Source organism: Xenopus tropicalis, chromosome 1 (genome assembly GCF_000004195.4).
Source record: "Xenopus tropicalis strain Nigerian chromosome 1, UCB_Xtro_10.0, whole genome shotgun sequence".
Lineage (NCBI taxonomy): Eukaryota > Metazoa > Chordata > Amphibia > Anura > Pipidae > Xenopus > Xenopus tropicalis.
Genome location: NC_030677.2, coordinates 99,942,046 through 99,965,409, shown reverse-complemented (window position 1 = coordinate 99,965,409; position 23,364 = coordinate 99,942,046). Strand labels below are relative to the sequence as shown.

General features: G+C 41.2%; 1 protein-coding gene across 3 annotated transcripts; it reads left to right on the top strand.

Annotated features, from left to right (window-relative positions):
• The first annotated feature begins 4,637 nt into the window (after positions 1-4,637).
• cirbp (cold inducible RNA binding protein) lies at positions 4,638-10,329 on the top strand. Of its 3 annotated transcripts, XM_031900682.1 has the most exons (9): positions 4,638-5,051; positions 5,605-5,715; positions 5,818-5,924; positions 6,398-6,518; positions 7,148-7,241; positions 7,326-7,387; positions 7,641-9,136; positions 9,505-9,590; positions 9,674-10,324. In XM_031900682.1, exons 2-7 carry the CDS (start codon positions 5,613-5,615, stop codon positions 7,652-7,654), a joined length of 501 nt encoding a protein of 166 aa, XP_031756542.1. In that variant the 5' UTR covers positions 4,638-5,051; positions 5,605-5,612; the 3' UTR covers positions 7,655-9,136; positions 9,505-9,590; positions 9,674-10,324. The 3 variants fall into 3 exon arrangements, with proteins under 3 accessions (XP_031756542.1, XP_031756543.1, NP_001017228.1); XM_031900683.1 differs by lacking the exon at positions 7,641-9,136 and having other exon boundaries at positions 9,674-10,329; NM_001017228.3 differs by lacking the exons at positions 9,505-9,590; positions 9,674-10,324 and having other exon boundaries at positions 4,997-5,051; positions 7,641-8,365.
• The last annotated feature ends 13,035 nt before the right edge of the window (positions 10,330-23,364 follow it).

Sequence of the window (23,364 nt, the reverse complement as noted above, 5' to 3'; positions counted from 1 at the left end):
AAAAAAATCTGGTTATGCCAGAAAAATATCAAATTCACAACCACAAGGAGTTTTTTTTGTTGTCAAAAAGTTTGCGTTCTTAATTAACTCCAACAAAATGTAGTTAATAACTCCAAAAAAAAAGTGACAACCTGGGCCCATCGGGAGTTTTCCTGCTGGGCCAGTCTGACACTGACTGTAAGTTTGTGCCAGCATGGTTTTACGTGTAGCAAATCTTGCCAGACTAATTTAATTACCTTTTATGAAGAGGTGAGCACGAACCTCAACTCTGGGATGGCAGTAGATGTCAATAACTTGGACTTTGCTAAAGCATTTGATACAGTACCTCCCAAAAAGTTAATGGTAAAATTGAGGTATATTGGCCTAGAACATAATATTTGTACTTGGATAAAGAACTGGCCGAAGGATAGATTACAAAGAGTGGTGGAAAAAGGAACATTTTCTAATTGGATCAGTTTTGTTAGTGGAGTACCGCAGGGACCAGCCCTGTTTCTGTTTTTGCAGATGATACTTATTTGTGCAAAACTATAAGTTCCATGCAGGATGCTGCCACTTTGCAGTTATTTGACAAAATTGAAAAACTGACAGTAAAATCGAAAATGAGGTCCACTGGCAAAGTTATGCACTTTGGTAGAAATAATATAAAGTGAAATATAAACTAAATGGTAGTGTGTTGGGGGGATCCTTAACTGAGAAAGATCTTTTTTTTTTAGATAAAAAATTGTCTAATTCCAGACAATGTCATTCAGTGGTTAATAAGGCAAATAAAGTATGTATGTATAACTTTATTTATAAAGCACCACAAGGGTATGCAGCGCTGTACAATCTTACAAAATACAAAATTACACACAGGGAGGACAAGTGATATAATAAATACAATAAATATATATATTTATATAAGTGCCATGTGGTATGAGACACAGTAGAAAGGAGGTCCCTGCCCCGTAGAGCTTACAATCTAAGTGGTTGGGTAACATACAGGCACAAACTGGAAGGTAAGAGTGCACTAGGTATGGGCATTTGCCCTTAAGCGCAGGACTGGGCAAAATAATGTTTTAGTGTTCCAGAAGGTAACAGCTGAGCTTTTTCTTAAAGAGAGTGGGTGAGTTTTCCCTACGGAGGGATTCAGGGATAGAGTTCCAGAGGTAAGGAGCAGCGAGATAGAAAGGTTTAAGATGAGAGAGCGCAGTGGGTGTGGATGGTGTAAAAAGACAGAGGCTCTGAGGGGAGCAGAGGAGACGACCAGGAACATGCAGGGAGACCAGTTAAGAAATGTAGTGAGGAGCAGAGGAGTGAAGGGCTTTGAATGTTAGCAAGGGTTTTGTAAGCTATCCTTTGCTTAACAGGCAGCCATGCAAGAGAGCTTAATTGAGACTGAACGGGTTCCCTCTTCGGAGAGCAGGAGGATCCTGGCAGCAGAGTTTAAACTTGATTGCAGGGGAGAAAGGTGGGAGTCTGGAAGGCCGGTTAGTAGGAGATTGCAGTAATCTAAGCGGGAAAGGATAAGGGCATGGATTAGTGTTTTAGCTGTTACTTGTGAAAGAAAGGGGCGTATCTTGGCAATATTGCGGAGGAAAAAACGGCAGGTTTTGGCAGTGTAATTAATATGGTTAGAGAAGGAGAGGGACTGGTCAAAGATAACCCCAAGGCAGCGTGCAGAATTTACAGGGTTGATGGTCATGGCATCAATAGTGATGGTGAAAGGAGGAGGAGGGCCAGGTTTGGGCGGGAAGACCATGAGCTCTGTTTTAGCTAGGTAAGTTTGAGCTGGTGTCGGTTCATCCAGGAGGCGGTTACCAATCTGGATTTGAACATCAGCGGTTAGTGCAGGGCTGTCTAAATATATCTGGATGTCATCTGCATATAAGTGATATTTAAGACCAAAAGAAGAAATAAGGTCTCCTAAAGAGAGAGTGTACAGGGAGAACAGCAAAGGACCAAGCACAGAGCCCTGAGGCACCCCCACATTAAGCGGAACCGGGGTAGAGGATTTGCTAGCAAGAGCAACAGAGAAGGAGAGATAGGAAGAGAACCAGGATGCAGCCTGATCCCAGATACCCAGAGAATAGAGAATTTGCATAAGGACAGAATGGTCGACAGTATCAAAAGTAGAGGAAAGGTCTAGGAGAATGAGGACCGAGTAGCGTTCTTTGGCCTTGGCAGTCTGGAGATCATTTGCCACTCTACATAAGGCCGTCTCAGTGGAGTGCGCAGGCCGAAAACCAGACTGCATAGGAAGTTAGCGACACGAGAAAAAACAAGACATGCTGTCTTGTATAAAAAAGAGCATTTAGTCAAGGGATGAGAACATAATTTTGCCCCTTTATAGGTCCCTGGTAAGGCCTCACCTTAGTATGCAGTGCAGTTTTGGACTCTAGTCTTTAAGAAGGATATTAATGCGCTTGAGAGAGTGCAGATTTGCAACTAAACTGGTAAAGGGAATGGGAGATTTAAGTTATAAGAGTAAACTGTTGAAGTTGGGGTTGTTTTCTCTGGAAAAAAGGCGCTTCTGTTGAAGTTGGGGTTGTTTTCTCTGGAAAAAAGGCGCTTGCAAGAGGACATGATTACTCCAGTACAAATCACAAACTACCTGCACTCCTCTCAAACAAATAAGCGACTTGATGCTCTCACATACCCAAACATCCAAAATATTGTACAGCATTTACCAAAGCACACGTGTTACAAAAATGAAATCTCTCTATTGCTGATGTTTCGAAACAGCAATATATAAAGGTCAAATTTTATCTAAAAAAAAAAAACCAGATAAAAATCTTATTTGAAAAAGAGTGCATTGTTGTTTCAATAAAGAGATTTAACTCTTGCAAAGCTTATGTGCCCTAGTAAATGCTTTACAATAAGTTAAATGATCTCATACAAAAATATGAAGTCAGATTTTAACCTCTGCTACGCCTTGTCCAGGTATTCAACTACATTTCCATATTAAAAAGCTGCACTAAGACTGTTTACAAAGGGGCACCAGGTGTCTGTCTACCACAGGAAGCATATGTTTAGTTTAGTGGAACACCCACTGTTGTCCACAGTTTGCCATTACGTATGACAATGCCCTTGCATTTCAGCAGTAGAGGTAGGGGGTTGCCCTATGTTAATGATCAGTTTGAAATCAGTTCCACTTGGAGGAGGCCCACACATGGTATTAAAGAAACATGCTGTTTTTCTGGTTATTCCAGAAATAACTGCATACTGGATACACAGTAAAAATTCACTCTAAGACTGAAAATTCATCATCATCATAATTTTATTGCTATACTTCCTACAAGTTACATAGAACTTTATATTAATTTCTTAATAAACAAGGCTCTTACAATTGTTTTTGACAGGTATTTGTGCTTTGTACAGGTTGGGTATACAAAATGTGAATACGTTGTGATATTTGGCCACATGTTTGGCAATATATGAGTATTTAACCTCCTAAATCTTTGGGACTATTGCCCAGATTTTTAAGAGCTGTGAGAACATGTAGTCCCAAATCAGACTTTGCCCCTATACATCCACAGTTTAGGGATCATCCATTGAACCAATTTTCTGTTTTAGCCTGATGCAATTTTACCATTTGTTAAGCCAAATCACTAAGTAGCAAGCAAATCACACTACACAGAAAATATTTTATATGTTGCCAGTTTAATGTCATGAAAGTGTAGCTGCACTTTATAATTGTATGTGTGTGTGTGTGTGTAAAAATGTTTCTTCTGTCCCTGACCTGGAAGCAACAAAGACCACAATAGTGACAGGGGCATATGAGGAAGGAATATATTTAAACCAGTGAAAACTGGGTTTAATCTTTTTATTACCACGTTTGGGGGCAGGGTGGCTCTGTGACTGAAAACTTTGTGTACAAGATTATAAAACAGTAGTAGTGCAATACTTGAAAAATATAGTGCGTAATAATCAATGATAGTAGTATATACATAGGGTTTATAAAAGTTTACATGCACAATAACTTTAAAAGGCTGCATACCCCAAGTTTGGGATTAGATATATCCTCACCTATTAAAACGATGTTAAATATAAGTATTTTAAGCATAACCATAATACGTTCAATAACGATAATTATCACCTCTTTTTTTATCAGAATGTACTGTAGGAAAGCAGGGGTGGAAGGGAGATTTGCAAAACGAAATCTAACAGGCATTTTGATGAAAGTCGAGCACCGGGATTGCTATTTTTTTTCCTTTATAAACACCTTTAACTTATGTTCTTGCAATTAAACATAAAAACTATTCGTAAAGACGCCATTCGTTCTGTTATAGGTATAAAGAACGGAGCACCGTTTGCAACAGGGTAATGCATACAGTAACAATCAACTTTCCAGCAACCCTTTTCTGAACCTCCGGCGCCTTTGATTCCGGCGCCATTAGCTCGGCATTGGAATTGCCAAACGCCACTCCTAAACGCTTTAAGAAAATGTCAAGATTGGTTTCGAATAATAACTAAACATTAATGTTACCCGGTATAGCGTTAAAATAATATCATTAATTAGGATATCCGAACACCATTTTAAACAAAAAAAACCCACGATTCATAGCCGAGTTTTAACATGTGCCACCCAGCCCTAAAATGGCGCCTAAGCTCTCTCCTTGTTCTTTGTTCAAACGCGCAACGCAGTAACAAAGAGATCCTCCCAGCGACAATATTCAGCCAATACCAGCAAATAAATCCCAAGAAGCGGTCAGGCGACTGGATCGTCAATTCTAATATGACTCCTCCTCTGAGAAGCGTCCATTGGTATGAAATTATTGTACACTATGGTTATAGTTTAAGAAAATGAACAAAAATAAACACATCATGTGGTAATAGTTTTTAACTAACCACTGCAATACAAATAGTGAACTCTTTATTCATCCGCATTGCTCTGAATGATCTTTTTTCAATATCGCGCTATCAACCAAATGGTGTCGCCCGAACTGGAACTAAATAAATTATTCATGATGTGGGCGGGGTTATTCCTGGTATAAATGACCAAGTTCCGGCGTGAATTGCGCACTTCGCATTCGGCTTCCAACTTGTGTTGTATCGTCCGAAGATCATAGAACGTAAGTGGGGTTTTTCCTTTTTCTTCTGGTTTCAGCGTGTGAATTGTGGAGGTTAGCTCATGTGTCAATTGTTGCCCAATACATTGTAGGTATTCTGTATACGTGGTCACATTTAGTAGTTTAAAACTCCTCGTTCTACAACGCCTCAAATACCGTGTCATACTCGCGCCTTCGCGGCAAAACTGGCACGAATCTACATGTGGCTTAAATTAATTTATTGGAAGGTTCTTATTTAATTTATTGGAAGGCTCTTACTTTCTTCGTAGTGCTAGTCGAAGAGCTGTATATGAGCACAATTCATTATTTGGCGCGTAGTTTTTTTTTTTGTTTAATAAAACAATGAAACTGTCGACTGAAGAGTCGATGTAAAAATCCTAGCGATTGTGCGTGTAGATGGCGAAATAAATCCCTCACACGTTACCGTAAGTGACGTCATCCATGGGCTGAATTCCCGCCTTCTATTGTGCTACTGCGGCAAGGCTCGGATCTCTACCACGTGGTGGCGGCCATATTGGAAAGCGCTTCATGTGGCTTTGTCGTCTTTCTTTATTAGGTCTCACCATGTCTTGTGATGAAGGAAAACTCTTTGTCGGTGGTCTGAATTTTGAAACCACAGAGGAAAGCTTGGAGCAAGTGTTTAGCAAATATGGACAGGTTGCTGAAGGTATGTGTGGGCCTTTTTTTATTTTTTAAAATTAGTTCTTAAGCAGTTTTTTTTTCTTTTTTTTTTTTTTCTTCCTCCTTCTAAAGCAATGTGTATTTTCAGTGGTTGTGGTGAAGGATCGGGAAAGCAAGAGATCCAGAGGCTTTGGCTTTGTCACATTTGAGAATCCTGAAGATGCCAAGGATGCTATGATGGCAATGAATGGGAAGGTAAATGCACACATAGTAACAAATCCTTTTAGGTGTAAAGAGCAAATCTGATTCACTGTCTTTAGTTTATAACTGCCAGGTGGTTGGTGTTTATTGCTGGGATATGTAACACACTTTGTAGTGGCATATTGTCCTTGGTATTTGCATTCTACCACTAGATGCTCACTGTATTAATTAATAATGCTATGAAGGCACTAGGTAACCGCCTTGCATTTTGCAACCTCTAGGTAAACTGCCTTTCTTGAACTGTGAAGGCCCTTTAATTTACTTATTAATTTCAATTACTGTTTTGGCTTAGAATAACATGTTCTAAAAAGGTGTATAGTTATAAATCATGACTAAACAAAGCACAAAGACAAGTGTAATTCAGTGAACAGTACACTGACTTAAATGGCTAAAAATGTCCATTAAACATTAAATCTGACAATATGGCTTCTTTATAACTTTTTTAAATTCTTTTTTTTTATATATAGTCTGTAGATGGCCGTCAAATCCGTGTTGATCAGGCTGGCAAGTCCTCCAATGATAGGAGAGGTGGTTACAGAGGTGGCTCTTCTGGAGGCAGAGGGTTCTTCCGTGGAGGCAGAGGCCGAGGTTGGTATACATACTTTAGTGACATTGCAATATAGACTTGGAATATAAATGTTCTGGTAAACTTTTCCATAATACAAAGGGAAGAGTTAGCTCCCAGTAGATCTCAGAATAACAATTAATAAGAAGAAAGTCTAGCTTTGCACTAGTTACATGGGAGTAGGGGAAACAGGTTACTTGAAAGCAGCTCTAGTGTAGTGCTGGCTCCTGAAAGCTCAGAATCGGGCACAATGCACAGAGATGGCTGCCTACACACTAATAGTACAACTTTTATTTTTCCTTGAGTGAATTTTAGATGGTGGTTCATTTGCTATGTAGACAGTAATTTAGAAATAAGGTATACCATAAGAATCATGACTATATTGGTTAACCTTTCCCGGTAGACAAATTGCAGACGGACATTCCCGTCCCTACCCATTTGAATTAACTATAAGGATACTTTTTGTAGCGGCTTTTAAAGGGTATGTCAACCCTCATAAAAGGCATTATTGCCTGATAGAGAACCATAATTTGTTATTTTTGGTTAGGTTAACATGCCCTATAACCTGGGCTTTTATCTCTTTCCTGCACTAGAGTTGGGACAGGTTAACATTCGTGTAGTTTTATAAAACACAAGAACTTTTTTTGTGCAGGTGGTGGTGGAGACAGAGGATATGGTGGAAGCAGCCGCTTTGAAAACAGAAGTGGAGGTTACCAAAGCAGTGGATCCAGGGATTACTATGGCAGGTAAGTTTTGTGAATGCTCTGTAAGACTTCATTCTATTTTGATATTTGTTCTCCTGACAATGGCCTGTGTCTCTCTTGTGGCAGGAGTCATGGAAGCTATGGTGATCGTTCCGGAGGATCCTACAGGGATAGTTATGACAGCTATAGTAAGTATGTGGGGAAGTTACTAGAGAGGAGGGTGGAAAGGGTGGTACGTCAGTTGTGATCTTCGTGTTCCATCCAGTGATGGCTCTTAACTTCTCAATTTCTCAATTTGCCTCTAATGCATGTGTTGGTTCTGTCCTGGCTACAGGCAATAAGTGTTGGGTAGACATAGCTGGGAAGGGTATGTAGTACCAGTTTAGGGGAGGTGATGCTGGAATCTGTGCCTTTACAACTGTGCCTGCTTCTTGTCCTCAGCTACACAAGAGTAAAATCCATTCCTGACTCAAGATCGTCCTTCCAATGGCTGTATTTATAAAGATTTTTGGAGCTTCGCCGAATCGTTTGTGTAGTATATCTACTTGTGTTCACTTTTTTTTTTAATAGACCTAGTTAGCCTGACAGCTTCTCTAATAAGTGGGACAGCTGTGTTTCAAAGGCTTTATCTTTGGACACCTAATCTCATTCTTAAAGTTACTGTGTTCTGCAAGGATATTCCTATCCTACTATGCTGTTCCATTCAAGCTGATCAGGTGGGGCTGCTCCCCCTTCTGGTTAAGTAGTGCTAGGAAGTAACTTCCTAAGCGGATGGGTGCTGTTGGTTGATGGGCAGAGAAGCACCTGTATTAGTAGCAGACTGCTAGGCCTGTCTTCCTGTAGCATTGTTTAAAGAACTTTAAGCTGCTGTATTTTTTGGTTACATGAAAAGTTAATTTTATGAGTCCACTTAAATTGCATTCCTTTAGTGTAACAAGGCAAGGCAGAGCTTGGGTGCGCTGTATATAGTGGCTACACCTCCTTGATACACAAAGTGAATAGTGTTCGCATCTCCAGTAACAATATCAGAAGAAGTTCTTAAAATGTTTGTTTATATTGTCCTTTTTTTACTAAACATGCAACTATTGTACTGAAGTGGCTAAGGAATTGTATTCTACTTTTGATTGGCTTCACGAAGCCTATTAAAAAAACCAATGTGAAAAGAATTGCGCTCCTGATGTTTAAATTCTGCACAACATGGATGTATCTTATGCTAGGTGGGGACCATAGACCCAAGGGCTAATGGCTTATAAAGGGGAACTCATAAGATCCACTTACTGCAAACACCTGGCATTGATCACCTTGTTCAGGCTGGCTCCCAGCATTCATCTGTATTTTGCAATGCCATGGTTTGAGTGTCTGCAGTGTTGGGAAAGAACTAAAACTGCCGTGCCAAATTTTTAAATAAATTAAACCTTTTTTGTGAGGATTAAGCATCAGTAGAATCTGCATGCTTTGCATTAAGCTACATTTTGAGTAGTTACTCTTGTTAAAGACCTCTAATTGCAGGTTTTGACTAGGAGGCAAAGGTACTTGGCAGCAGTCAGTTTATAAAAGTAGCTATACACTTACAACTACAAATTTTACTAGATGGGTGACTTTCCTAGTAAGTTTATGGGAAGTTTTTGTATGAAGAAAAAATTTAGCCTCTAATATACTAGGTTATCCTGGGTGAGGGGTAATAACATGTGGTCACTGAACTGCCTAGTTTACTTTTGCTGCTGTATGACAGTTTATATAAGTATAACTGCTGCCATGGAAGGGAAGCTGGACAGAACTTAGTTTAGACAAAACAATACTGGTTACCTTCTAAGAATCCTCTGCTAGAGTACCGAAGAGGCAGTCTCCTTGGAAAATGAAGTTTGTGCCTCCAGTGAAACCTGAGACGAAAGCTGCTCTTGGCTAGTTCATATGTGGAATTAGTCCAGTAATTCGAGGTAACTCTTTTGCTCCTGTCCACGTCCCTCCTCCTTGAGCTCATTTAACTTTTTATTTTTGTGCTTGTGAAATTTTGCTACTCCCAAAAAGCTTAATATGAACCTTAGTTCTTCAGATCCACAAGATTTCTGTGCTTTAGTTCCACTTCTATCAAATACAGTATCATGTATACCATATTTTTTTTGTTTTGAACCTTATCACTTTTTGTGGAAACCAAGTTAATGACACTTGGCAGTGCCCTATAAACTTAATGGCCAAAAATGCAATGACCCAAGACATTGATGCATCAGTACCAAATTCACAATTGTCCACACTGCTTTCAGTTTGGCTGTTCTGATTTGATGACTAATCACATTATGTTTTACAGGCTGACCTTTTAAATGCAAACAGTCTTAAAGAGGATTGATAGAACAGAATTGCATACTACAGGGTGGCTTTTGCAGTAACTGCAGGGTGTGTAAGACTTTCTGGTACTTTGTTTGGAAGTTTGATTTGAACGTTCAACATTTTGTTAATTATCTTCCTGTATTCTTTAGGAATTGGCTGTGGAAGGCAAGATACAGGGATGCTGTTTGAATTCGACTGCTGTATATTCACAAGACCTGGCTAAAGACTTTTTTTTTTTAATCAAATCAAACTTTATATGCTGACAACCCCTATACTATTTTTATCAAACTGTATTCACCAGTTTAGTTTCTTGATACCATATTAATATTTTAGTTATGGAATGTAAGCAGTTAAACAGGCAACTTTTATCACTGAACAAGAACTTCATTTATATGTTGTGTACTTCATACAACCCAGGCATGTTCCTCTTCTGTCTACTCTTAGTTCAGGCCTGATTTACTTATCCTCCTTTGTCCACCACTACACCATTCCACAGCATAAGGTGCTATATTCATACTTGATTATATTCTCATGTACCACACTTTCATACAGTAGACTGCTAACAAACTTGTGGAGATATTGTGTGACCACCTCCCTGTCCCCTGATGCAGGGAAAATAAAGAGGAAGCAGACGGTTGCAGGCCCAGTGGAGCACTAACTGAACAGTCTCAATATATCTTGTTAGAAATGGTTAACTTGGCAATGTTTTGCCATAAATTGTTTACTGTGGAATCCAGTAACCTAGTTAAACCATGGATTGTAGCAGAGAATAACTACAATAAAGGTTTTATTCTGCTTGATCATATTTGTAGTTGGCATTACTTTTTATGGGTTTTTTAATTTACTACTTTTGTTCCTCCCCCTTTGTGTGGTAATACAGGTTATATGGAAATCTTACTACTGCAAATTGCAGGAGGTATGCCCATTCTGGCCTAGAGTGGTTAGAGATGTACATACAACACCTGCATAATTTACAACTCAGACTGTAAGCACCCACAACTTTCACCTGTTTACACCTTGGGCTGAAGGAGCAGTGCCAGCATTATGCCACTATGTACAGCAGTACAAACCAACAAATGTTTGTGTCATTCTCTGCTTGCCCTATGCTGCCTGTAGTAGGTGAGCTTGACCGGTTTGTTAGCATTTGGTAATATTTGTTAAGGGTTCCCTAAGCTGTGTAATTATGTGCTGGTGGTTGCTGTGCTATCCAGTGTAGGAGAAGCCATATGGATTTAAGGGTATCTCTTTAATATTCTTTCACACAGCAATGAAGGGTAAATAACCATACAATGTTCTCCACTTTTTTTTGGTTTTTGCTGTGCTACCACCATTAATGAGTATGGTCTTAAAAACGCATGTGATAACATGGGTGTGGTTTGAAGTGGTGTGATCAAAGCTGGATTCCATTATCAGCCCTCCTCCATGTAGGCCAGGGATCCCCAACCTTTTATACCTGTGAGCCACATTTAAATGGAAAAAGTGTTAGGGAGCAACACAAACATGAGAAATGTTTCTGGGGGTGCCAATAAGAGCTATAATTGGCTACTTAATAGCCCCTATGTGGACTGCCAGCCTACAGAAGGCTCTGTTTGGCATTATACTTGGTTTTTATGCAACCAAAATTTGCCTCCTTACCAGAAACTCAAAAATTAGCACCTGCTTTGAGGCCACTGGGAGCAACATCCAAGGAGTTGGTGAGCAACATGTTGCTTCAGAGCCACTGGTTGGGGATCACTGATGTAGGCCAGAAAAATTCTGGCTCTCATTAACACAAGGTAGACAACACTGCTGTAGGTGTTTACAGTGATGTACTTGGAGTGGGATTTCAGCCATAAAAATACAGAATTTTTTGTATATTAAATTACAAATGTACTAAGTGAGTTTGCAAGTAACCTCAAAATTATCAGCATTTGCCCATTATAACTGGACAACTAGCCAATAAGTAACTATGTGTTTAACTTCTATTTGAAACTGTTCAAATGTTTTTTCTCAACATATGTCTGTAGAGGGCGTGCTACACAAGTGTATAAAGGTGAATTGCTATGTGTTACTAAGTAGCTTGAAAAAAAGCTGTGATAGCCTAAAACATTGCTGTTAGAGATTGAAGCCAGATGTGAGCAATAAAGGATTTTTAAATTATTTTTTGAGAAGGGGCTGTGACTATTATGTTCATTACTGGATGCTGCTGACATGTGGACAGCTTTAACAATATGAATTTTTGGAGTAGTGAGTGCTGACTAAAAACTTTTCATAGCATTTGGCCATTGACAAAAAGTCTGACAGTAATCCCCAACCAGTGGCTCATGAGCAACATGTTCACCAATCCATTGGATGTTGCTCCCAGTGGCCTCAAAGGTGGATTTTGAATTTATGGCTTGAAGGCAAGCTTTAGTTACAAAAAAAAGTACTGCTAAATACAGCCCCCTGTAGTCTGGCAGGGGCTACCTATAGGTCATACTTGCCACCCCCAGAAACGTTTTGCATTCTTGTGTTGTTCTTGACATTTGAATGTGGCTCGCGGGTAAAAAAAAAAAAGTTTGGGAACCCCACTGTAAAAGAATGGTGTTAACTGCAAATGTTCAGAGCAGACTGCAAGACAAATAACCTGTTTAAGCATTCATGAAGGATACCGTTTCTTTATTGGCTGGAGACTACATGGCATTTTCCTTCCACACCTTACTGACTATTTTATTATTCATTTACAAACTTGAATTCCTGATATGCAGGGATTAATTGTGTGAGGTGGGTGGATTTAACTGCAAGTGTCTGGAGTAAGTTTGCAGAGCAAAAAACCTCTCAAAACTGTCATATAGACATTTGGGTCCATGATTTTGTCCTTTCACATCTCACTAAGAAAGTAGATTTAATTATTCATACTTGTATTACTGGTATTCAGGAATTAATTTCATGTTAAGGTGGCCATACACGCCAAGCGAGTGGATCTTCTCCCAATATCTCCACCTTGGCCCTGGGGCCAAATAATCGAATTACAGTGGCGCTAATGGGCGCAGTCAGTTCAGGGACTGCATCAACGAGCTGATGCGGTCCCCAATTCCGACTACATTTTTTAACCCGCCCAATCGATATCTGGCCGATTTCAGGAATGCCCCTCGTTGCTGCCCCTAAACGGGCCAATAAGCTGCCGAATTGATCAGCAGCTAGGCTGACCTGATAGGGAACTGAAGCCTGTCTGTGATTGTGTGACTGCAGGGCTGTGATTGGCTATCCCCTCCTACTGTGCTTCTGGCAGGGACCGTTAGGACACGCCCACTCTTCATTTCACACACAGACAGAAAAGTGAGAGGATCTATAGGGAGCTCCAATAAAGAGGCCATTTTTACAGATAGGATTAATGTTTAGCACAAAGTGAAACCAGCATTGAAAATTATTCATAATTGCCTACAAAAATAGGGTTTTCTCCATTAATCCAATATGTCTCCTTTAAAAACTGATATCATTTATTGATCCCTTTAAACAATACAGGTCCAAGTGGCCTGTCCAATTGGTACACTGCTGGATCTTATGCTAATCAAAGCCAAACAAGAAGGCCAAATATAATATATTTTAGAGTCTCTCTTACTTCTTCCTAATTGGCTTTGATTAGAACCATCTCACAATAAGCTCTATTTATTGGCCAACCCTTTAGCCATGTGACATATTGCTTAATATTACTTCCTCCCACATCCTTGGTCAAGGTTTCATCCAGAAAGTTAAGGCTAGATATAAGGCCAAGAAATCATTTGGAGACACAAAAGTCAAACCTCAATAGTGTGTAGACATTGTCTTATTAAAGACCATCAAAATAGGAAGGATCTCCATCACATGCTCTAAAATATAAGGCTGGGTCAATTATAACAAGTTACTTCATCAGTGCTAAATGCAAAAAAATCAAGCTGTTCTTCATGCTGGACTATACGTCCGGGGCAGCACTTTTGCCATTCAGTCCCCAGTTACCATCCTTACATGACTGGTCATTGATAAGGGTACATATTGTTACAAGTGCAATATCATGGTATTTGGCCTGTATACTATACTAAAGAATTAAGGTCCCCATACACGGTAAGATCCGACTGAATCTTTTAACCTGGCCGATCAATATCTGGCCAATTTCAAGGGACCGATATCGGCAGCTTCTATTGGCCCGTGTATGGGGGCCTTTAGAAAAGAGTCACCTATTCCACAGGGCATCTCTTGTCTATTATACTATTCTACAATGATGTGTTTGTTAGTAAACTGTTCTTGATAATTATAAAAATTAGGTTATTTTTATTTTAGTAGACCTGTTGTTTCAAAACAGTATAAACAAATCAGTTGTAAAACCATCTCAAGAATGGGCATTTTGAGGTTCACAATCAACGTGACTTAACTTTTAAAGAAGAAGGAAAGGTAAAAAACTAAAAGTGTACTAAAGTAAGCTTTATCAGAAAGGTTTATGTAAATACAGCAATAAGCACTCACAGAACTGCTGCCCTGAGTCCTTAGTGAAAAGAAACACCAAAATACCTTCTCCTTCTCCTTTAAAATACCCAAAACTGTACTTGCAATCTGTACATTCAAGGGGTTGCTGAAAGATGCCTATGCACTTTCCACTTTACTCTCCTCTAAAGGAAAGACACTATTACTGGCATAACTACTGCACAGCCTTGGACCATGGGGCCCACGATAATTAGGAAGATGAGTATGGGCACATGGTGTGGCTGTGTAATGGAGACAGTTGAAGATGTGTAGAAGGGGGCGGCTAAATGCAGTGAAATGGGAGCCTGGTCCAGTGTTGTTACACCACTGGAGATTATGGACAGAACTTACAAAAATGTCGGAGCCACAAAAGATTTTATTTAATGACTTTTCTTAACTTAACCCAGTATCCATTCTGTCGGGATGTTACTGACACACAAGATTAGTGTCAGGGCCTGATGGCCTTTATGGGAGTTGAGGTCAGGACCAAGGATGAAACAGAGTTTAGAAAATCCAGTACGTGGTATCCATTCAGCTGCTGGCTGAAAAAGGACAATCACTGATTGGTTGCTATTGGTTACTGCCCACAGGGAAATTTGCCCAGTTGATAAATGAGCCAATGTTTGCTCCAGGTCAAATTGTGCATACTGCCAAAGAGGGTGGATAATGAAAAACAGTTTTGACCACTCCCCATTTTTAAACCACACCCATGTTAATCATGTTAATGGTGGTAGCGCAGCAAAAACCTAAATGGTTGGTGCTCACAGTCAGGTTCACCTTCTACAGGCAGCATAGGGCAGGCAGAGTATGGTACACTCAAGCAGCATAGGGCAGGCAAAGTATGGCGCACACAGGTAGTTTAGGGCAGTGAAAACATGGCACACACAAGCAGGGTAGAGTAGGCATAGTATGGCACACACAGGCAGCATAGAGTAGGTATAGTATGGCACACACAGGCAGTATAGTGCAGGCAGAGTATGGCACACACAGGTAGCATAGGGCAGGCAAAACATGGCACACACAAGCAGGGTAGGGTAGGCATAGTATGGCACACACAGGCAGCATAGGGTAGGCAGAGTTATGGCACACACAGGCAGTATAATGCAGGCAGAGTATGGCACACACAGGTAGCATAGGGCAGACAGAGTATGGCGCACACACAAGCAGGGTAGGGTAGGCATAGTATGGCACACACAGGCAGCATAGGGTAAGCAGAGTATGGCACACACAAGCAGTATAGTGCAGGCAGAGTATGGCACACACAGCCAGTATAGGGTAGGCATAGTATGGTACACACAGGCAGCACAGGGACCAAAAGGTGTAAACAATACAGGGGCTCGCTTACAGGTGTGAATAATACAGGGGCTTATACCCTGAATCTAAGGTGTAAACTATGCAGAAGGCCAGTTAATCTCAGCACTTATACCATTTAAAGCTTACACAAAGGTAAGCCAATCAAAACAGCCAGACAGGTGGGGGCCAAAGGATGCCAGTTGGACAGCACTGCTCTAGGACAATGCTGTCCAACTGGAGGCCAGTGGGCAGCACACAACCTGCATGTACATCTTGTGCAGGTTAACCTTTCTCCCCTCCCACTGTGCATCCCTTCCCTCTCTCCTGCTCTCTCTGCTCCTGGCCAAGTAAAGTGCTTGACCTTGTTTATAAGACAGTGTTATTTATGATGTAATACCAGAAGTGGCACATTGACCTCTTCAAAAGTCCTAAAACCTCCCATTGCACTCCTCCTCACATCTGCTAAAAACCTTTCATGCACTTCATGCACTGTGAAAACATGTATTACGCTCCATTAATTACGCCTGACTCTAACATCAGACATAATCAATGGAACAAGGAGAGCATGCAAACATTCTTATCAAATGCTGGGAGCTGCTGTGCTATTATATTTTGGGGGTGACTGATGCTGGTTACTCTGCCATTTAATGATGTGATGCTGGACATAACTGTGCCATTTAATGTTGGGCGGTCAGTGCCTGTGATGCTGGACATAACTGTGCCATTTAATGTTGGGTGGTCAGTGCCTATGATGCTGGACCTAATTGTGCCATTTAATGTTGGGCGGTTAGTGCCTGTGATGCTGGACGTAACGGTACCATTTAATGTTTGGCAGTCAGTGCCTGTGATGCTGGAAGTAACGGTACCATTTAATGTTTGGCAGTCAGTGCCTGTGATGCTGGAAGTAACGGTACCATTTAATGTTTGGCAGTCAGTGCCTGTGATGCTGGAAGTAACGGTACCATTTAATGTTTGGCAGTCAGTGCCTGTGCTGGATGTAAAGGAGAAGGAAAGGTACAAACTAAGTAAGCTTTATCAGAAAGTTCTATGTAAATACAGCCATAAGCACTCACAGAAACGCTGCACTGATACAGGATTTCTTGTCTCTTTGTTTTCCTCTGCCAGAAACACGCAGCTCTCTCCTTCTCCCCCTTCCTTAGGAATGTGGATCTAAGCCAATCAGCAGGAAGCTTCCTCATAATCTTACTAACTAAGCATGTACACAGGTCTTGGTGCAGGAGCAAGGCATTATGGGAATTTTCTTTACAGAGCTCAGCATTTTTTTTTCTCCTATGAGGCTTCTGATCATCTGAACTGGAGAAATATGGGGAGACTTAAAGGAGAAGGAAAAGCTAAGTCACTTGGGGATGCCAAAATGTTAGGCACCCCAAGTGACTTGAATCGCTTACCTTTTACCCCGGGCTGGTGCCCCTGTACAGAGAGAACAGCACCAGCCCGGGGTACCTGCAGCGCTTCCCTCTTCGCCGTGCGTGCATGCGCAGTAGAGTGAAAAGCCGAACTTTAACAGAGAAGTCGGCTTTTTCACTCTAATGCGCATGCGCCTGACTCACAGTCAAGGCTGAATGGAGCAGGAAGGAGGAAGCGCATCGCCCCAGGTACCCCGGGCTGGTGTGGTTTTCTCCTAATAGGGGCACCAGCTCGGGGTACGAGATAAGCGATTCAAGTGACTTGGGGGTGCTTAACATTTTAGCACCCCCAAGTGACTTAGCCTTTCCTTCCCCTTTAAGGGCACTATTGAGAGAACTGAAGGTATGCCTGCAGCTTGAGATTAACTCTTTATTAGCCTTTCCTTCTCCTTTAACATGTGGTAACATGGGCATGGCTTGGTGTGGTTTAAAAACTAAGTGGATTATTGGCCCTCTGCCACATAGTTCAGAACAAATACAGCCCTCTGTACCACAATACTGCTCTAGGACATATGGGGACAAAATAGGACCTACACAACAGAACTGGCAAAGAGGAAACTCACAAGGAAGCCCCTTGTTGTTCTTTCAAAATGGTAAGTTACAGATGGTGTCACTCAGCAGGAAGGTCTTCCTGGATGCAGCAACCAAGAGCTTCCAGGCAAAAGACCAACAGGAATTTCTCTGCATAACTCTGCAGAGTCGATCAGGGGAGAGATGTGGGTGAGTAGAAGTCTCTTTTCCTATAAATACAACAATTTCAGATAATTGGGTAGCTATTGACTGCACGTACCCATGCTTGTAGAATTTTTAAGCATATGGGCGGATTGTCAGCCTGTGGATAAGCATGATTGCCTTTGAACCAGGTCTGCCATAAAGATTCATTATGTCCTTGACAACCCTATAAGAAGAAAAGCCACCACCCCCTCACTAAATTAAACAACATGGAGGCCCTCCTTCCAATCCTGCTTTTCAACAGAGTCTTAAAGGAGAAGGAAAGGTAAAAACTAAGTAAGCTAGTTCTATCTAAATACAACCATAAGCACTCACAGAAACACTGAGTTCTCTGTCAAAATAAACAGGTTTAGAAACATGATTTAGTTATAGTTAATAATATGTTTGGATTTTGCACATTTTAGTCAGTGAATATGATTAGTATATTTGGAGACAAATATTGTAAACTGTAGGAGTCCAGTGTCCTTGGAGCTACATATGTTGCTAGACTCATTTTCTATAGTAAACACTATGGCATCATATGGTTACTCTTCAGCAAACATTCTTAAGAACAAACAGGCTTTAGTAAACAGATAGCAGAATCAAATGCAAAGCAAAATTGAGCTTACAACAGGTGCAAAGCTCATGCTGTCCTGTTAGATTTTCTGCTTGCTGATTTATACAGTTTGAGAGGCAAATTACAAATTATTTAAATTTATTTTTGAGTACTCAAAGTTAAAAGCTTTTCATCAACAACATCAACTGTATGTCCAAATCAAATCAAGGGACAATATATGAACTGGTCTGTTATTGAAAAATGTATTCCCTACTACTATTAATTGGGCTACTGTGTAACTAGTTTTAAATTAATATCAATCTGAGATACACTTTAATAAAACTGAAGAACAATCTAGATGGTGGCCCCTTGCCCTTATTTATTTCTCTTAGGAAATGCATCCCCAGCTATAATGCCCTCTAATGTATTTGTAAAGATCTATCATATCAAATCCATACACAATAGGGGCGAACGCGATTTCTGCGCTCCTGTGCACGATCTGCTGAGCGCATTTGGAGGCGCTCAGCAGAGCACGTGTGAAAGCTGACTTCGTCCACTATAAATTTCTTATGGTATGCCTCAATACTGCCCTATCCCAGGCCAAGCAAGTATACTATATCACACTTGTAAATAATAATAAATCAAACCCGCGGCGCTTATTCTCCATATTTAACGCGCTACTTCATCATTCACCTAATGAATCAGTCATATCTGAACACACCCCCAGGACTTTGCTGATTTCTTTAAAAGCAAAGTCGATTCTATCCGCAAACAATTTTCCCAACCTTCAGATACCGGTAATCTCAACCTTCCTAAATCTCCTCTCTCCGTATTCAGCTCTCATAACAGAGTCTGAAGTTTCTCAGCTTCTCCGATCCTCTCCACCTACTACCTGCTCACTGGATCCTATGCCCTCATCCCTACTAAAACAGTGTGCCCCTGCCCTTACTCCAGCTCTTACCCACATATTCAATTCCTCTCTGGCTTCTGGTACTTTTCCCTCTCTATTCAAACAAGCATGTGTCAAACCCATTCTTAAAAAGGCTACACTGGACCCATCCTGCCTTTCTACATACTGTCCCGTCTCTCTCCTGCCCCTAGCCTCTAAACTCCTGGAACTTCTTGTCTTTTCTCGTGTCACTAACTTCTTCTGCACCCATAATCTGCTGGACCCTATGCAGTCTGGTTTTAGGCCTGCGCACTCCACTGAGACGGCCTTATGTAGAGTGGCAAATGATCTCCAGACTGCCAAGGCCAAAGGACGCTACTCAGTTCTCATTCTCCTAGACCTTTCCTCTGCTTTTGATACTGTCGACCATTCTGTCCTTATGCAGATTCCAAACAAATCCTCTACCCCGGTTCCGCTTAGTGTGGGGGTGCCTCAGGGCTCTGTGCTTGGTCCTTTGCTGTTCTCCCTGTACACTCTCTCTTTAGGAGACCTTATTTCTTCTTTTGGTCTTAAATATCACTTATATGCAGATGACATCCAGATATATTTAGACAGCCCTGCACTAACCGCTGATGTTCAAACCCAGATTTGTAACTGCCTCCTGGCTATCTCCTCCTGGATGAACCGACGCCACCTCAAACTTAACCTAACTAAAACAGAGCTCATGGTCTTCCCGCCCAAACCTGGCCCTCCTCCTCCTTTCACCATTACTATTGATGGCATGACCATCAACCCTGTAAATTCTGCACGCTGCTTTGGGGTTATCTTTGACCAGTCCCTCTCCTTCTCTAACCATATTAATAACACTGCCAAAACCTGCCGTTTTTTCCTCCGCAATATTGCCAAGATACGCCCCTTTGTTTCTCAAGTAACAGCTAAAACACTAATACATGCCCTTATCCTTTCCCGCTTAGATTACTGCAATCTCCTACTAACCGGCCTCCCAGACTCCCACCTCTCTCCCCTGCAATCAATTTTAAACTCTGCTGCCAGGATCCTCCTGCTCTCCAAAGAGGGAACCTGTTCAGCCTCAATTAAGCTCTCTTGCATGGTTACCTGTTAAGCAAAGGATAGCTTACAAAATCCTTCTGCTAACATTCCAAGTCCTTTACTCCTCTGCTCCTCACTACATTTCTTCACTGGTCTCCCTGCATGTTCCTGGTCGTCTCCTCCGCTCCTCTCAGAGCCTCCGTCTTTTTACACCATCCACACCCACTGCGCTCTCTCATCTTAAACCTTTCTATCTCGCTGCTCCTTACCTCTGGAACTCTATCCCTGAATCCCTCCGTAGGGAAAACTCACCCACTCTCTTTAAGAAAAAGCTCAGCTGTTACCTTCTGGAGCACTAAAACATTATTTTGCCCAGTCCTGCGCTTAAAGGCAAATGCCCATACCTGGTGCACTCTTACCTTCCAGTTTGTGCCTGTATGTTACCCAACCACTTAGATTGTAAGCTCTACGGGGCAGGGACCTCCTTCCTACTGTGTCTCATACCACATGGCACATAAATAAATACAATAAATATATATATATATATTATATCACTTGTCCACCCTGTGTGTAATTTTGTATTCTGTAAGATTGTACAGCACTGCGTACCCTTGTGGCGCTTTATAAATAAAGTTATACATACATACAACATGGACTTGGGATTTTTTCAAGTATGTGATTGCCCTAGAGCAGTGCTGTCCAACTTCTTCTGTGCCGAGGGCCGGATTTTCTCTAGCATACATAGTGGAGCGCCGCTAATGGAAGACAGTTTTGACCACTCCCCTTTTTAAACCACACCCATTTTATCACCCATTTAGTGGTAGTGCAGCAAAAACCCAAATACTTGGTCCTCATTGCAGGGATATCAACCATCATTCATATGTAAAAGAATTATATTATGTCATATTAAGACACACCCTTAAAGAGATATTGACACCAGAAATGAAACCTTTTCTACATCTGTCATAACATTGTCTTTGCATGCTATTTATAATTTTGCCTTAAAAGTATTTGTCCAATGCTTTTACATTACCTATCTGATCCGCCATGTTCCTCTGTGAGGGGGCAGCCATATTTGTACACTAGTCTGTTAGAATTGAGGGACAGTCAGGTTGGCAAAACAGTCAGGTTTTGAGATTTCAAGTAACAATTACTTACAAAAGCAGCCCTCTCAGCAAAAAATGATCAACATGACCTATAGGTAGCTTTTTGTGTAGATTCATTTTTTAAATAGTCGTTTTTTTCGTGTTAGTATCACTTTGAATCCATATGCCTCCTCCTCCCCTGTGAATAGCACAGCAACCCCCAGCACATAATTACACACCTTAGGGACCATTTAATGGCTATTTCCAACTGCTAACAAACTCCCAGGACAAACCCCTGCCAGGTTCATCTCCCACAGGCAGCACAGGGCAGGCAGAGTATGGCACACGCAGGTAGCACTTTGCCTGCCTGTGTGTGCCATACTCTGCCTGCCCTATGCTGCATGTGTGTGCCATACTCTGCCTGTCCTATGCTGCCTGTGTGTGCCATACTCTGCCTGTCCTATGCTGCCTGTGTGTGCCATACTCTGCCTGCCCTACCCTGCCTATGTGCGTGTGCCATACTCTGCCTGCCCTTAGCTGCCTGTGTGTGCCATGCTCTGCCTGCCCTACCCTGCCTGTGTGTGCCATACCCTCCCTGCCCTACCCTGCCTGTGTGAGTCATGCTCTGCCTGCCCTACCCTGCCTGTGTGTGTGCCACACCCTCCCTGTCCTATGCTGCCTGTGTGCACCATCCTCTGCCTGCCCTACCTGTGTGTGCCATATCCTCCCTGCCCTATGCTGCCTATGTGCCATGCTCTGCCTACCCTATGCTGCCTGTGTGTGCCATATACACAGGCAACATAGTCCAGGCAGTACATATAATGTCTGAAGTGTGAACAGGTGATTACAGCCTGAGCCTGAGGTGTGAACATTGCAGAGGGTGAACAATGCAGGGATTAAAAGGTGTGAACAACAGAGGAGATTACATTTTTAAACAATACAGGAGGATTACAGCCTGAATATGAGGTGAGAACCATGCAGGGGGCCAGTTAATCTCAGTACTGATACCATTTAAATCTTACTAAAAGTTAAGCCATTAAAGCAGCAGACACGAAGGGGGCCACACAGAGGTGGGCTGCCAGTTGGACGGCACTGCCCTAGAGAGATGCATCCTCCAGTGTTGAGGGAAATGGTGATTTTCAGAACAGTAGTTTTCCTAAAGTAATGGATATGTGTGTAATATAGTGCGCTAATATAGCACGCAGTGAAATATATCACGTGCAGCGGGAAATAACGCAAGAAAAACGCTCCTTGTGAGGTAAATAATGCAAAGAACATTGCATCTTAATTATGATGCCTGTCCTTTTAGTGAAAGTCGCAAAAAATACGAACTGATAACATTTTTAACGTATGCTATAAATAGCGCTCGCTTTATCAACCTTTAGTGAATCGGCCCCTATGTGTGTTGTGGTCCAAAATATGTGTATAGAAACCTTGCCTCTACCATGCAGAGTTCACCATGAACTTGCAGGACTGCAGCAGCAGCAGCAGCAGAAGATCATGCTTATCTTAATCAGTTTGCCTGTGGGAAGTAACCCATGGCAAACAATTAAAATGTTGCATTCACTGTTTTACTGCTGGCTGAAAAAAGTCACTGATTGGTTGCTATGGGTTTCAGCCCATTGGCAAATTTTCCCAGTGTTGATATATAAGCCCTAGACTCTCTGTATTATCTATACATATATATATATATATATAAAACATTGTTCTAGAAGTAAACTATAATCATAACCTATGCAAATTAAAGGCATTATGTAGGTTGTGTGTCTCTAGTACCTGCCCCAGTGTTGTGATGCTGTATATAATTTACATATGGCCAGTAACATTGTTTATAATGCAGAGTATGCACCGGGTTTAACAACAGTTAGAACTGTATAGAAGATGTATAGAAGATTTTTTTTAATATGGAGAGCACAGATTGCATCCTACAAGTACAACTCTTTTTTCAAAAAACCCGGACACTGTAAAATGTAGATAAAAGAGAATGGGGTGATGTGCAAATCATTTAAACCCTATATTTAACTGCAAACAAAGACAACATTTTAGATGTTGAACTTGAGAGATTTTGTTTTCTAAAAAATATATGCTCACTTTGAGTCCGATGGAAGCAACACATTTCAAAAACTTGGGAAAGGGGCAACAAAAGACTGGAAAAGATGTGTAATGCTAGAAAGAATGGATCCCAGAGAGGCTGGGTTTCTCAGAAGTAAAAATGAGGAGGGGAATGCTGCTTAAATATTGCAACAATTTAAGCACAATGTTCCTCAATGTAAAATTGCAAAGAATTAGGGGATTATGTTGTCTACATTTCATTATCTACATCAGTAAAAGATTCAGAGAAATATCTTTATGCAAGGGACAAGGCCAAAAGCCA